Here is a 16,416-nt window from a genome sequence, read left to right as displayed (position 1 = left end):
GCTGAGTTTTCCTTCAGTCATTGCTGTATGTTGTTGCTCTTAACCAGTAAGTCGGACACTTTACAATTGTTAAGGGGAGAAAGTGAGGACTGCAGATGCTGGAGATCAGAGCTGAAAATGTGTTGCTGGAAAAGCGCAGCAGGTCAGGCAGCATCCAAGGAACAGGAGAATCGACGTTTCGGGCATAAGCCCTTCTTCAGGAATGAGGAAAGTGTGTCCAGCAGGCTAAGATAAAAGGTAGGGAGGAGGGACTTGGGGGAGGGGCTTTGGAATTGCGATAGGTGGAGGGAGGTCAAGGTGAGGGTGATAGGCCGGAGTGGGGTGGGGGCGGAGAGGTCAGGAAGAAGATTGCAGGTTAGGAAGGCAGTGCTGAGTTCGAGAGATTTGACTGAGACAAGGTGGGGGGAGGGGAAATGAGGAAACTGGAGAAATCTGAGTTCATCCCTTGTGGTTGGAGGGTTCCCAGGCAGAAGATGAGGCGCTCTTCCTCCAGCCGTCGTGTTGCCATGGTCTGGCGATGGTTTCCTGCCTTCCTAACCTGCAATCTTCTTCCTGACCTCTCCGCCCCCACCCCACTCCGGCCTATCACCCTCACTTTGACTTCCCTCCACCTATCGCAATTCCAAAGCCCCTCCCCCAAGTCCCTCCTCCCTACCTTTTATCTTAGCCTGCTGGACACACTTTCCTCATTCCTGAAGAAGGGCTTATGCCCGAAACGTCGATTCTCCTGTTCCTTGGATGCTGCCTGACCTGCTGCGCTTTTCCAGCAACACATTTTCAACACTTTACAATTGTTAACCAATCACCTCGTATTGCCTGCAAGTGAAAAGTAGCTGGAAAAGAATGATCATGGAGCAGCAGGTCCTGACGAGCCAAAAGGACCAATTCAGCAAACCTGTGTTCAGGGTCCATTCAACTGCTTTCCATGCCCTTCCTTCCAAAGATAACATGTGTGTTTTTCTTTCTATCTTTGTCTATATGTGTGTTTGGGAGTTTATAAGGGCATTAAGACTTAGTAAGAATGAGTAAAGTTATATGTCAGTGGTTTCATAACTGTTTATCTGAAGTTAGAATCTATTTATTTGTAACAAATACTCATTCTTGTTAAATACAGAATCCTGGTTCATGCTTTTTGTCAACCCAGGCCTGAAAGACCGAAAATTAGGGAATTCTGCATAATTTTACAAATTTTAATTTCTGCGACAAGTCCAAGATTAGCAGAGCTTGATTTCAAGCATGCTACCCCAGCGAGGTGGAACAGAAAAATGTTAAGAGTCCATTATGAAGGATCTAATAGACATAACATTCAAACAGAGTCAACATGGATTCAGGAAAGGGAAATTATGTTTATCATTACATCTCAGTGAGGAGGTAACAAGCAAGACAGATAGAGGAACACCAAGAAACGTAATTATGGGTGACTTCAACTTCCCCAACATTGATTGGAACCTCCTGAGCGCAGATTGTCTGGATGGAGCCGATTTTGTCAGGTGTGTACAGGAAGGATTCCTGACTCAATATGTAGATAGGCCAACTAGGTGGGAGGCCATATTGGATTTGGTGCTGCATAATGAACCTGGCCAGGTGTCAGATCTCTTGGTGGGAGAGCATTTTGGTGACAGTGACAACACAGCCTCAGCTTTACCATAGCCTTGGAGAGGGATAGGAACAGACAATATGGGAAGGTATTTAATTTGAGATGGGGAACTTATACTGCTATCAGGCAAGAGTTGTGGAATTGGGAACAATTGTTCTACAGGAATTGCACAACAGAAATGTGGAGGCTGTTTAAGGATTTCATGTTGCAAGAAAAAGCCTTGGTGGGAAGGATTAGGGAAATCTCAAAGGCATTCTAGACTTACGTGAGGAATAAGAGAATATCAGAGAGAGGGTAGGCTGATCAGGGATAGTGGAGGGAACTTGTGCTGGAGTCTGAAGAGGTGGGGAGTGGGGGTGGGGCATAAATGAGTTTTTTGCTTCAGTATTCACCAGGGAGAGGGACCTTGTTGATAGTAAGAACACTGTGGACCAGGTTAATAGGCTTGAACAGATTGATATTAAGAAAGTGGATGTGCTGGAAAATCTGAGAAGCATCAAGATAGGTAAGTCCCAGGACCAAATCAGAGATATCCAAAGTTACTATGGGAAGCAAAGAATGAGATTGCTGTGCGTCTGGCGATGATCTCTGCATCCTCACTCTCCATGAGAGGAGTATTGGATGATTGGAGGGAGGTGAATGTTTGTTCCTCTGTTCAAGAAAGGGAATAGGAAAATCCCTGGAAATTACAGACCAGTCAGTCTTGTGGTAAGCAAGGTTCTGAGAGATAGGATTTATGACTATATGGAAAAACATAGTTTGATTAAAGATAGTCAGCATGGCTTTGTGGGGGGTAGATCATGCCTCACAAGCCTTACTGAATTCTTTGAGGATGTGACGAGACAGGTTAACGAAGGTTGAGCAGTGGATATGGTGTATATGGATTTCATTAAGGCATTTGATAAAGATCCTCATGGTAGGCTCATTCAGAAAATTAGGAGGTATGGGATACAGGGAAATTTGGCTGGGTACAGGATTGGCTGGCCAAAAGATGACAGCTAGTGGTAGTGGATGGAAGGTATTCTGCCTGGAGGTTGATGACCAGTGGTGTCGCACAGGGATCTGGTCTTGGGCCTCTGTTCTTTGTAGATTTTATAAATGACTTGGATGAAGAAGTGGAAGAGTGGGTTAGTAAATTTGCCGATGACACAAAGGTCAGCGGTGTTGTAGATAGCGACGAGAGCGGTTGCAAGCTATTGACAGAATGCAGAGCTGGGTTGACAAGTGGCAGATGGAGTTCAACCTGGGTAAATGTGAAGTGATTCATTTTGGAAGGGTGAGTTTGAATCTGAATGCTGAATATAGAATTAAAGACAGGTTAGACCACACTTGGAATATTGTGTCCAGTTCTGGTCGCATCATTATAGGAAGGATGTAGATGCTTTCGAGAGGGTGCAGATGAGACTTACCAGGATGATGCCTGGATTGGAGGGCATGTCTTATGAAGAGAGGTTGAGTGAGCTCGGGCTTTTCACACTGGAGAGAAGGAAGAGAGGTGATTTTATAGAGGGGTATAAGGTAATGAGAGGCATAGATAGACTAGATAGCCACAGACTTTTCCCCAGGGCAGAAATGGCTGTCATGAGGGGTCACCATTTTAAGGTGACTGAAGGAAGGTTTCGGGGAGATGTCAGAGGTAGGTTCTTTACACAGAGAGTGGTGGGTGTGTGAATGCACTGCCAGCAGTGGGTTTAGAGTCAGAGACATTTAAGCGACTGCTGGATAAGCACAAGGACGGTAGTAATTTGAGGGGTGTATAGATTAGGTTGATCTCAGATTAAGATAAACGCTCAGCACAACATCGTGGGCCAAAAGGCCTCTACTGTGCTGTACTGTTCTATGTTCTATAACGGATTTCCAAAAGGCATTCAAGAAGGTACCACACAGATGGCTACTTAATAAGAGAAGAACCCATGGTGTTGGAGGTAGTGTCTTCGTGTGGATAGAAGATTGTCTAAAAAACAGAAGACAGAGCTTGGAAAAGGAGGCATTTTCAGGGTGGCAACCTGTAATTGGGGTATACAACAGGGATGTATCGGGGCCATAATTATTTACTACGTATATTAATGACTTTGCGATTTGGGAGTCATGGAGATGTACAGCATGGAAACAGACCATTCGGTCCAACTCGACCAGATATCCCAACCCAATCTAGTCCCACCTGCCAGCACCCGGCCCATATCCCCCCAAACTCTTCCTATTCATATACTCATCCAGATGCCTTTCAAATGTTATAATTGTACCAGCTTCCACCACTTCCTCTGGCAGCTCATTCCATACACGTACCACCCTCTGTGTGAAAAAGTTGCCCCTTAGGTCTCTTTTATATCTTTTCACTCTCACCCTAAACCTTTGCCCTCTAGTTCTAGACTCCCCACCGCAGGGAAGAGACTTTGTCTATTTATCCTATCCATGCCCCTCATGATTTACAAATCTCTTTCAGGTCACCCCCTCAGCCTCCAATGCTCCAGGGAAAACAGCCCCAGCCTATTCAACCCCTCCTGATAGCTCAAATCCTCCAACCCTGGCAACATCCTTGTACATCTTTTCTGAACCCTTTCAAGTTTCATAATATCCTTCCGATAGAAAGACCAAATTTGCACGCAATATTCCAAAAGTGACCGATCCAATGTCTTATACAGCCGGAACATGACCTCCCAACTCCTGTACTCAATACTCTGACCAATAAAGGAAGCACATCAAATGCCTTCTTCACTATCCTATCTACCGGCAACTCTACTTTCAAGGAGCTATGAACCCACACTTCAAGGTCTCCTTGATCAGCAACACTCCTCAGAACCTTACCATTAAGTGTATAAATCCTGCTAAGATTTGCTTTCCCAAAATGCAGCACCTCACATTTATGTGAATTAAACTCCATCTGCCACTTCTCAGCCCATTGGCCCATCTGGTCAAGATCCCATTGTAATCTGAGGTAACCCTCTTCGCTGTCCACTACACCTCCAATTTTGGTGTCATCTGCAAACTTACTAACTGTACCTCTTATGCTCGCATCCAAATCATTTATGTAAATGACAAAAAAGTAGAAGACCCAACACCGATCCTTGTGGCACTCCACTGGTCACAGGCCTCCAGTCTCCATCACCACCCTCTGTCTTCTACCTTTGAGCCAGTTCTGTATCCAAATGGTTAGTTCTCCCTGTATTTCGTGAGATCTAACCTTGCCAATCAGTTTCCCATGAGAACCTTGTTGAACGCCTTATTTGTGAAAAGGTTGTTTCCCCTTAAGAAGAGTCTAAGAACAAAGCACACAACCTCCAAGGAAGGGATAACCAAGTTAAGACACAGATGAGAGGGAATGTCTTCTCTCACAGGGGAGTTCTCGCAAACAGCTGCTGAGATTCAATCATTGAGTATACTCAAGACAGTTTCGAAGGCTGCTGACTGGTACTGGGATACAGTTCCTGAAGGTGCTGACTCTCACTGGGATATAGTTCCTGACTCTTACTTGGATACAGTTCCTGAAGGTGCTGACTCTCACTTGGATACAGATCCTGAAAGGGCTGACTCTCACTGGGATACAGTTCCTGATGGTGCTGACTCTCATTGGGATACAGTTCCTGATGGTGCTGACTCTCACTGGGATACAGTTCCTGAAGGGGCTGATCGTCACTGGGATACAGTTCCTGAAGGGGCTGATTGTCACTGGGATACAGTTCCTGAAGGGGCTGATTGTCACTGGGATACAGTTCCTGAAGGTGCTGACTCTCACTTGGATACAGATCCTGAAAGGGCTGACTCTCACTGGGATACAGTTCCTGATGGTGCTGACTCTCATTGGGATACAGTTCCTGAAGGGGCTGACTCTCACTGGAATACAGTTCTTGAAGGGGCTGACTCTCATTGGGACACAGTTCCTGATGGTGCTGACTCTCACTGGGATACAGTTCCTGAAGGGGCTGATCGTCACTGGGATACAGTTCCTGAAGGGGCTGATTGTCACTGGGATACAGTTACTGAAGGTGCTGTCTCTCACTGGGATACAGTTCCTGAAGGGGCTGACTCTCACTGGGGTACAGTTCCTGAAGGAGATGACTCTCACTGGGATACATTTCCTGAAGGGGCTGATTGTCACTGGGATACAGTTACTGAAGGTGCTGTCTCTCACTGGGACACAGTTCCTGAAGGGACTGATTGTCACTGGGATACAGTTCCTGAAGGTGCTGTCTCTCACTGGGGTACAGTTCCTGAAGGAGCTGACTCTCACTGGGATATAGCTCCTGAAGGGGCTGACTCTCACTGGGATACAGTTCCTGACGGTGCTCTCGCTGGGACACAATTCCTGAAGGGGCTGACTCTCACTGGGATACAGTTCCTGAAGGTGCTGACTCTCACTGGGATACAGTTCCTGAAGGGGCTGACTCTCACTGGGATACAGTTCCTGAAGGTGCTGACTCTCACTGGGATACAGTTCCTGAAGGTGCTGACTCTCACTGGGATACAGTTCCTGAAGGGGCTGACTCTCACTGGGGTACAGTACCTGATGGTGCTGACTCTCACTGGGATATGGTTCCTGAAGGGGCTGACTCTCGCTGGGATACAGTTCCTGAAGGTACTGCCTCTCACTGAGTGACGGTTCTCCTTGAAATGTTGATGTTGACTCCCTAGAATCCAGTGTGAACAGAATAAATGTGACCTCTGTAAGTAATGTTAATGTGGCCAGTTACATTTCCATGGGTTTGACCTGGGAATCTTCAGACATTTGCCAAGCTTTTCACAACCAGGAGGCGCCCAATTCTGATGGTAAAAAATGGAAGACATTAAATAATAATTTCTCAAACATCGTTATTTATGCCCACCCCCCCTTACTCATCCTCTCTTTATTCATAACCTGGCAAAGTCTAACCACTTTGTAGAATGTGTATATGGGCTTTTGACTTTGACATCTCAGTCCTCACATTATTGGTTCACAACTTTCCTCACTCGTGAACTGTTATACCAGGCTCCATGCCAGCCTGTCGGGCTGCTTAATCCTCTTTGGCCTTTTATGTTGTCACAGTTAAGATTGAGTTGAGACACCAGTTATTCCCTATGAGGAAGCTTCAAATATTAATTAATATAATTTAAAACCAAGGAGTCAGGGCTAACATGGACATCAGGAAACTTCCCATCCAAAGAGGAATTACCTGAAATATATTCTGAGAGAAGGACACCGAAATGGATACAAATCGAACCCCATTCATGCTTCAGAAGAGAAATGCAATTAGATAGGGTAGACAGATGGGTAAAAAGAGAAAATAGAATGAATTTATATTTCCAAAGCTCTTCGTAGCTAATAAAGCACTTTGGAAATGTAATCACTGTTGTAATGACATGTAACAGTTTGATTATTAATAATGAAGAATTAATATAGTCATTGTTGTAATGACATGTAGCAGTTTGATTATTAATGAAGAATTAATGTAGTCGTTATTGTAATGGCATGTAATAGTTTGATTATTAATGACGAAGAGCAAGAGCTTTTCAATAGGAAGAGGGGTCTGAGCCAAGGTAAAGTGGAACTAAAGATCAGGAAAAGCTATGACAGAGCAATGTGTGATGGTTAATGAGGAGATGCTTCAGGTACAGGCTTGGTACATTCCAACAAAAGTGGAGGGCAGGGAAACCAAAGCCTTGCACCTTGGATAATGAGGCAAAGTATTTAACGAACAGGAAAGAAAAAGAGGGTGTATTATAGATATTAGGTGAATTTTTAAAGCAAACAGATGGCCAAATACAATAATTTAAGATGGATATTGAAGAGGAAAATAAATGGCAAAGAGTGCAAGGTCATAGACTGGCAGTAATGTAAAATCAAAATCTAAATTCTTCTATCCACTTGTAAAAAGTACGATGCAGTTTGAGACATGGTGAGGCTTATTAGGGACAAAGAGGGTCATATGTGCTTGAGTATTTTGTGTCAAAGTTTACTATTGGTCGAAGCAGAGATACTAGAGGTAATGAATAGTGTGAATATTGTCGGGCATGATATACTGGAAAGGCTAGTGATACATTGCCTGGTCTGAATAGCACGCATCCCAGGTTACAGAAGGAAGTGATGGTGACAGTTGCAGAAGGGCTTGCCATAATCTTCAAGTGTGGTGCTGGTAAAGCACAGCCGGTCAGGCAGCATCTGAGGAGCAGGAGAGTCGAAGTTTCAAGCATAATCTCTTCATCAAGACATTCCTGGTGAAGAGCTTATGCTTAAAATGTTGACTCTCCTACTCCTCGGATGCTGCCTGACCAGCTGTGCTTTTCCTGCACCACACATTTTCATTCTGATCTCCAGCATGTAAGGACAGTCCTAGCTGGCACAGGATGACCAGTTTAACATCAGTTATATATAAGGTTTTCAAACAAAAACAACGAAACTTAACAGGCACTTGGACAGTTTTGAGTTAGTTTCAGGACAGAATGCATGGATATGTAGAAGGCAGGTAACGTTTGACAAATTGACTTATCTTACTGAATTGACAGAGAAGGATGATGAGAGAAAAGCAGGAGATTTTACCTGTATGAATTTTAGGCAAAGTACAACAAAATAGGCAGGTTGACAACTTTCATGTGCAAGGGACAATTTCAACTTTTATAGTCAGAATAAAAATTGGAAGAACTATAAACTTCAGAATTGTTCTGTATTCTGAAAAAGAGTCATACCAGACTCAAACAGTAACTCTATTTTTCTCTCCACAAATGCTGCCAGCCCTGCTGAGTTTCCCCAGCATCCTCTGTATTTGTTTCAGATTTCCAGTATTCACAGTATTTTACCTTTTTTTGTGGATTTTTGATTTTGGGCAGTGTGCATATGGTATTGGGAGTTATTAAGTGTGGGGAAACCTGTTAGACACAGTGGGATTGAGGGAGGGTTGAGGGGAAAGCTAATGGCAAATGATTGAATGAGAAAGGGGAATAGGGAAGATGAGTTGTTCTTAGCAGAAGCACATCCTGTACAAGGTGTGACCAGAGGGTGGCAGTAATGCTGCAGCTGGAATTTTTATCCCCCAGCAAAGCCTGGAACTTGAATGATTTTTATATAAAAGCTGTGATTGATAGTTTATGTTCTCTCTTTTGTGCTGAACATGTGGTATAAAAATGATTTTGATCACTCACCATAACAGCCTGGTCACAGACATTTAGCTGCGGCTCTCCTGGCACCAGCGAAGATTTGTGATGTTGCACGATGTTTGTGATCTTTCTCATTGCTGTCTCATACTCTTGGTGGGAAAACCTGCAATATCAGGGAGAGGTAATCCGAGATGGAGAGAGAGAGAGAGAATAGAAGATAACAGAGAACAAACACAGAAAAACAGAGAAAAAGAGAAGTGAACAGAGAAGAAGGGAGGAGTTGCTCTCAATTTGTGTCTGTACACAGTCGTTCGCACTGTACTGTGAGATAACCTTCTTCAATTTCCACACACCACCAATTATGGTGTCATCTGCAAACTTATGAACCATTCCTCTTATATTCACATCCAAATCCTTTATAAAAATGACAAAAAGTGTGGATCCAGCACCAATCCTTGAGGGACACCACTGGTCACAGGCCTCCATCACCACCCTCTGTCTCCTACCTTCAAGCCAATTTTGATTCCAAATGGTTAACTCTCCCTGGGTCCCATGTGATCTAACCTTACTAACCAGTCCACCATGTGGAAACACATCAAACGACTTGCTGAAAATTATCAACACAACAGCCACCAAACTGCCTTCATCAAACTTCTTTGTCACTTCTTCAAAAAACTTCAGTCAAGACACTGGTGGGCATCGTTGGCTGGGCCAGCATTTATTGCCCATCCCTAACTGCTCTGAGGAGGTAGTGCTGAACTGCCTTCTTGAATTGCTTCAACCCATGTGCTGTGAGTTGAGGCACAATGCTATTTGGGAGGGAATGCCAGAATTTTGACACTGTGACAGCAAAGAAACAGTGATATATTTCCCGGTCAGGATGGTGAGTAGCTTGGACAAAAACTTGCAGGTAGCGGTGTTCACACATATGTCCCGTCCTTGCCCTTCTAGACTGAAGTGGTCGTGGGTTTGAAAGGTGCTGTCGAAGGAGCATTTCTGCAGTGAATCTGGAGATGGTACATATTGTTGCTACTGTGCATTGGTGGTAGAGGGAGTGAATGCAATTGGTGCCAATCGAGCGGGCTGCTTTGTCCTGAACTGTATCAAGATCCTCAAGTGTTGCTGGAGCTGCCCCCATCCAGGCTTATTCCATCACACTCCTGACTTCTACCGTGCTGTAGATGGTGGACATGCTTTGGGGAGTCAGGAGGTGATTACTCTCTGCAATATTCCTCGCCTCTGACCTGCTTTTGCTGCCACTGTGTTTATGTGGTGAATCCAATTCAGCTTCTGGTCAATGGTAAACTCCCAGGATGTTGATCGAGGGAATTCAGTGATGGTAACACCACTGAATGGCATGGGGTGGTGGTTAGATAGTCTCTTGGAAATGGTCACTGACTGGCATTCATGTGGCACCAATGTTACTTGTCACCATCAACCTAGATCTTCTTGTATTTGAACATGGACTCCTTCAATATCTGAGGGGTCACGAATGGTGCTGAACATTGTGCAATCCTCAGTGAACATCCCCACCTCTGACCTTATGATTGAAAGAAGGTCATTGGTGAAGCAGCTGAAGATGTTTGGGCCGAGGACACTACCCTGAGGAACTCCTGCAGATGTGTCCTGGAGCTGAGATGATTGACCTCCAACAATGAAAACCAACCAGCCCCCTGATTCCTGTTTTGCAAGGGCTTCTTAATGCCACGCTCAGTCGAATGCAGCCTTGATGTCACAGGCTGTCATTCTCACCTTCCCTCTGGAATTTAGGTCTTTTGTCCGTGTTTGAACCAAGGCTGTCATGAGGTCAGGAGCTGAGTGGCCCTGATAATACTCCAACTGGGTGTTACTGAGCAGATTATTGCTGTCTTTCCTCCTTATTCACTCTCCCCTGCTGTCTCTCCCTCTCTTTCATTTACTCACAGAATCACATAGTACAGAAGAGGCCCATTAGCTTACTGAATCGTTATTGCAAAGCTACATTAAATCTACATTTTGTTCTTTATTCATTCATGGGATGAGGATGTTGCTGGCAAGACCAGCATTTGTTACCACGAGACCATCGCCTCCCTTGTAGTCCCACTTTCCAGCACGAGCTCCACAGCCTTGAATATCATGACATTTCATATGCTCATCCAAGTAGTTTTTTAATGTTGTGAAGACAACAGAGGAGAGTGAATAAGGAGAAAGCCAGCAATAGAGTCATATAGATGTACAGCATGGAAACATTCCCTTCGGTCCAACCCGTCCATGCTGACCAGATATCCCAACCCAATCTAGTCCCACCTGCCAGCACCCGGCCCACATCCCTCCAAACCCTTCCTATTCATACACCCATCCAAATGCCTCTTAAATGTTACAATTGTACCAGCCTCCACCACTTCCTCTGGCAGCTCATTCCATACACGTACCACCCTCTGCGTGAAAATGTTGCCCTTTAGGTCTCTTTTATATCTTTCCCCTCTCACCCTAAACCTATGCCCTCTAGTTCTGGACTCCCCGACCCCAGGGAAAAGACTTTGCCTATTTATCCTATCCATGCCCCTCATAACTTTGTAAACCTCTATAAGGTCACCCCTCAGCCTCCGACGCTCCAGGGAAAACAGCCCCAGCCTGTTCAGCCTCTCCCTGTAGCTCAGATCCTCCAACCCTGGCAACATCCTTGTAAACCTTCTCTGAACCCCTTCAAGTTTCACAACATCTTTCCGATAGGAAGGAGACCAGAATTGCACGCAATATTCCAACAGTGGCCTAACCAATGTCCTGTACAGCCGCAACATGACCTCCAACTCCTGTACTCAATACTCTGACCAATAAAGGAAAGCATACCAAACACCTTCTTCACTATCCTATCTACCTGCGAGTCCACTTTCAAGGAGCTATGAACCTGCACTTCAAGATCTCTTTGTTCAGCAACACTCCCTAGGATGTTACCATAAGTGTATAAGTCCTGCTAAGATTTGCTTTCCCAAAATGCTGCACCTCACATTTATCTGAATTAAACTCCATCTGCCACTTCTCAGCCCATTGGCAAATCTGGTCCAGATCCTGTTGTAATCTGAGGTAACTGTCTTCGCTGTCCACGACATCTCCAATTTTGGTGTCATCTGCAAACTTACTAACTGTACCTCTTATGCTTGCATCCAAATCATTTATGCAAATGATAAAAAGTAGAGGGCCCAGCACTGATCCTTGTGGCACTCCACTGGTCACCTCCCAGACAATTCATTTTAGATTCCCACCACCCTCTGGGTGAAAAATAATTTCCTCAAATCCCTTCTAACGTTTCCTCTTAAAATTGTGCCCCCACATTGTCCCTTTCCCATTAACGCACCAACAGTCTCTCTCTCTCTCTCACTAATGCCCCTGTGCTCTCTCTCGAACTCTCTAGCATGTTCACTTTCTCACGAACACTCCTGCTCTTTCTATCTCTCACTAATTCTACCATGCTATCTCTCTCTCTCTCACTAACTCTACCATGCTGTCTGTCTGTCTCTCTCTCTCTCTTACTAACTCTACCATGCTGTCTGTCTCTCTCACTAACTCTACCATGCTGTTTATCTGTCTCTCTCTCACTAACTCTACCATGCTGTCTGTCTGTCTCTCTCACTAACTCTACCATGCTGTCTGTCTCTCTATCTCTCTCTCACTAACTCTACCATGCTGTTTGTCTGTCTCTCTCTCTCACTAACTCTACCATGCTGTCTGTCTCTCTCTCTCTCACTAACTCTACCATGCTGTTTGTCTGTCTCTCTCTCTCTCACTAACTCTACCATGCTGTCTCTCTCTCTCTCACTAACTCTACCATGCTGTTTGTCTGTCTCTCTCTCTCAATAACTCTAACATGCTGTCTGTCTGTCTCTCTCTCACTAACTCTACCATGCTGTCTGTCTGTCTCTCTCTCTCTCACTAACTCTACCATGCTGTCTGTCTGTCTCTCTCACTAACTCTACCATGCTGTCTGTCTCTCTCTCTCTCACTAACTCTACCATGCTGTCTGTCTCTCTCTCTAACTCTACCATGCTTTTTGTCTGTCTCTCTCTCTCTCACTAACTCTACCATGCTGTCTGTCTGTCTCTCTCTCTCTCACTAACTCTACCATGCTGTCTGTCTGTCTCTCTCACTAACTCTACCATGCTGTCTGTCTCTCTCTCTCTCACTAACTCTACCATGCTGTCTGTCTGTCTCTCTCTCTCTCTCTCACTAACTCTACCATGCTGTTTGTCTGTCTCTCTCTCTCACTAACTCTACCATGCTGTCTGTCTGTCTCTCTCTCTCTCACTAACTCTACCATGCTGTCTGTCTGTCTCTCTCACTAACTCTACCATGCTGTTTGTCTGTCTCTCTCTCTCACTAACTCTACCATGCTGTCTGTCTGTCTCTCTCTCTCTCACTAACTCTACCATGCTGTCTGTCTCTCTCTCGTTAACCTTCCTCCAGGTGTCTCTTAGTAACTTTCCCATGCTGTCTCAAGTGTGTGTGTCTCTCTCTCTCTCTGTGTTACTCTCTGTCTCTCTCACTGTACTGTGCATTCCCTCGCCTGCTTACTCTCTTGCACACTCTCTCTCTCTCCTGTGTGCTCACTCTCCCACTAGATCTCCAGCACTGGCACTGGCACTCCCTTTAACTTCCCCAAAACATCCCTCTCCAATGATTAAAAGGAACTCATATGCACAGAGTTTACTGAATCAAGAGCTCTGGCTGATCTAATCCTTTACCCAGGGTCACCTAGAACTCAGCAAGATGGAATCTAGGTTATTGAGCTCAAAGTAGCTCGACATCACATAGCTAGAAGACTAATATACTAACAATTAACACTAACAATATGCTGTTCTAACCATTTCTGAGGCTCCTGATTTTTGATGCTGCAAACTACTCATAGGAAGATCAGGCTGCCAGATAGAATCAAACATAGAAAAAGGTGATCATTCTGCCCACCAAGTTTGTGCCACCTTTTTCAGGATGGAATCTAGTCGAGGGTTTCAGGGGTTTATTTACAGAATAACAGATAGATACTGGGAGTGAGTTACAAACTGGAATCTAATTGAGGGGTTTGAATTGTTTTAATATAGGATAAATGGAAGTAAGTTCAAGATTGAATTCTAATCAAAGGGTTCGGTGTGGTTTATATATAAAACCATGCTGGGAGTTTTCTAAAGGCCTCTGAATAGTCCCAGAGATGTAGAGAAAAGGATAGCAAAGATGATTCTCGCTAGGAGTGAGAGAGGCAGGGTAGTTGTCATGGGGGACTTCAACTTTCCAAATATTGACTGGGAACACTACAGTACGAGTACTATAGATGGGTCAGTTTTTGTCCAGTGTGTGCAGGAGGGCTTCCTGACACAGGATGTAGACAGGCTACAAGGGGCGAAGCCACTTTAGATTTAGTATTGGGTAACGAGCCTGGCCAGGTGTTAGATGTGGAAGTAGGTAAGCACTTTGGAGACAGCGATCACAATTCTGTCAAGTTTATTTTAGTGATGGAAAGGGATGGGTGTACTCCACCGAGCAGGAGTTACAGCTGGGGGAAGGGAAATTATGATGCAATTAGGAAAGATTTAGGAAGCGTAGATTGGGGGAGGAAACTGCATTAAAAATGTGGAGCTTATGCAAGGAAAAGCTCCTGTGTGTCCTAGATAAGTATGTACCTGTCAGGCAGGGAGGAAGACATAGAATGCGTGAGCCGTGGTTTACTAAGGAAGTGGAATCTATGGTCAAGAAGAAGAAGAAGACTTATGTTAGGACAAAATGTGAAAACTCAGATAGGGCGCTTGAGGGTTACAAGGAAGCCAGGGAAGACCTAAAAAGAGAGCTCAGAAGAAGACATGACAAGTTGTTGGCGAATAGGATCAGGGTTAATCCTAAGGCATAGGTATGTCAGGAATAAAAGAATGACGAGAGTTAAATTAGGGCCAATCAAGGATAGTAGTGGGAAGTTGTGTGTGGAGGCAGAGGAGATAGGGGAAACACTAAATAAATATTTTTCAACAGTGTTCAACATAGAAGATGACAATGTTGGCGAGGAAGATACAGAGATACTTTCATCTAGACTAGAAGAGATTGAGGTTCATAAGGAAGAGGTATTGGAATTATTACAGAATGTGAAGATTGACAAGTCCCCTGGGCCAGATGGGATCTATCCTAGGATCCTCTGGGAAGCAAGGGAAGAGATTCCGAGCCCTTGGCATTGATCTTCAAATCATCATTGTCTGCAGGAATAATGCCTGAGGACTGGAGGATAGCAAATGTGGTTCCTCTGTCAAAAAGGGTAGTAGAGACAACGCTGGTAATTACAGAGCAGTGAGTCTCACTTCAGTTGTTGGTAAAGTGTTGGAAAAAGTTATAAGAGATAGGATTTATAACCATCTAGAAAATAATAATCTGATCAGGGACAGTCAGCACGGTTTAGTGCAGGGTAGGTCGTGCCTAACAAATCTTATTAGTTTTTTGACAAAGTGACCAAACAGGTAGATGAGAGTAAACCGGTTGATGTGGTGTATATGGATTTCAGCAAGGCATTCGATAAGGTTCCCCACAGTAGGCTATTATACAAAATGTGGAGGAATGGGATTGTGGGAGACATAGCAGTTTGGATAAGTAATTGGCTTACTGAAAGAAAACAGAGGGTTGCAGTTGATGGAACATGTTCATCTTGGTGTCCAGTTACTAGCGGCGTGCCACAAGGGTCAGTGTTAGGTCCACTGCTGTTCGTCATTTTTATAAATGACCTGGATGAGGGCATAGAAGGGTGAGTTAGCAAATTTGCGGACAACACTAAGGTAGGTGGAGTTGTGGATAGTGATGAAGGATGTAGTAGGTTGCAGAGAGACATAGATAGGATGCAGAGCTGGGCTGAGAGGTGGCAAATGGAATTTAATGTGGACATGTGTGAGGTGATACACTTTGGACGGAGTAATCAGAATGCAGAGTACTGGGCTAATGGTAGGATCCTAGGGAGTGCAGATGAGCAGAGGGATCTCCATGTCCATGTACACAGATCCCTAAAAGTTGCCACCCAGATTGATAGGATTGTTAAGAAGGCATACAGTGTTTTGGCCTTTATTAATAGAGGGATTGAGTTCCGGAACCAGGAGGTTATGCTGCAGCTGTACAAAGCTCTGGTACGGCCACACTTGGGAGTATTGTGTACAGTTCTGGTTACTACATTATAAGAAGGATGTTGAAGCTTTGGAGAGGGTGCAGAGGAGATTTACTAGGATGTTGCCTGGTATGGAAGGAATGTCTCATGAGGAAAGGCTGAGGGCCTTGAGGCTGTTCTCGCTAGAGAGAAGGTTGAGAGGTGACTTAATAGAGACATATAAGATAATCAGAGGGTTAGATAGGGTGGACAGGGAGAGCCTTTTTTCAAGCATGGGGAAGGCAAACACGAGGGGACACAGCTTTAAAGTGAGGGGAGAGAGGTATAAGACAGATGTCAGAGTAGTTTCTTTACTCAGAGAGTAGTAAGAAAATGGAATGCATTGCCTACAATGGTAGTAGATTCGCCAAGTTTAAGCTCATTTAAGTCTTCATTGGACAGGCATATGGATGTAAATGGAATAGTGTAGATGGATGGGCTTCAGATTAGAATGACAGGGCGGCGCAACGTCGAGGGCCGAAGGGCCTGTACTGCGCTGTAATGTTCTAAAAAAAAAACAAGATAAATAACCTGGAATGAGTTACAAGCCAGAATCTAATCTAGGGGTTCAGGTGGGGGAGGGTTATACATTAAATAATAGACAACTGGAAGAGAA

At 44.5% G+C, this 16,416-nt stretch overlaps 1 protein-coding gene across 1 annotated transcript in view; it reads right to left on the bottom strand.

Moving 5' to 3' along the window:
* Positions 1–1,939: 1,939 nt before the first annotated feature.
* The window catches only part of galns (galactosamine (N-acetyl)-6-sulfatase), a 127,080-nt gene continuing 112,603 nt past the window's right edge, over positions 1,940–16,416 (bottom strand). The window contains exons 13-14 of the mRNA XM_087995660.1: positions 8,708–8,825; positions 1,940–6,355 (exon numbers count right to left, since the gene is read on the bottom strand). Of these exons, the coding sequence (XP_087851786.1) occupies positions 6,269–6,355; positions 8,708–8,825 (205 nt within the window). The 3' untranslated portion in view covers positions 1,940–6,268. The remainder of the gene's footprint in view (positions 6,356–8,707; positions 8,826–16,416) is intronic.

The sequence above is a fragment of the Chiloscyllium plagiosum genome, unplaced genomic scaffold (genome assembly GCF_037043375.1).
Source record: "Chiloscyllium plagiosum isolate Xiang-an unplaced genomic scaffold, Cpla_swu_hap1 HiC_scaffold_17, whole genome shotgun sequence".
NCBI classification, from domain to species: domain Eukaryota; kingdom Metazoa; phylum Chordata; class Chondrichthyes; order Orectolobiformes; family Hemiscylliidae; genus Chiloscyllium; species Chiloscyllium plagiosum.
Note: the sequence above shows the minus strand (reverse complement) of the source record. Positions and strands in the feature narration are given on the sequence as shown.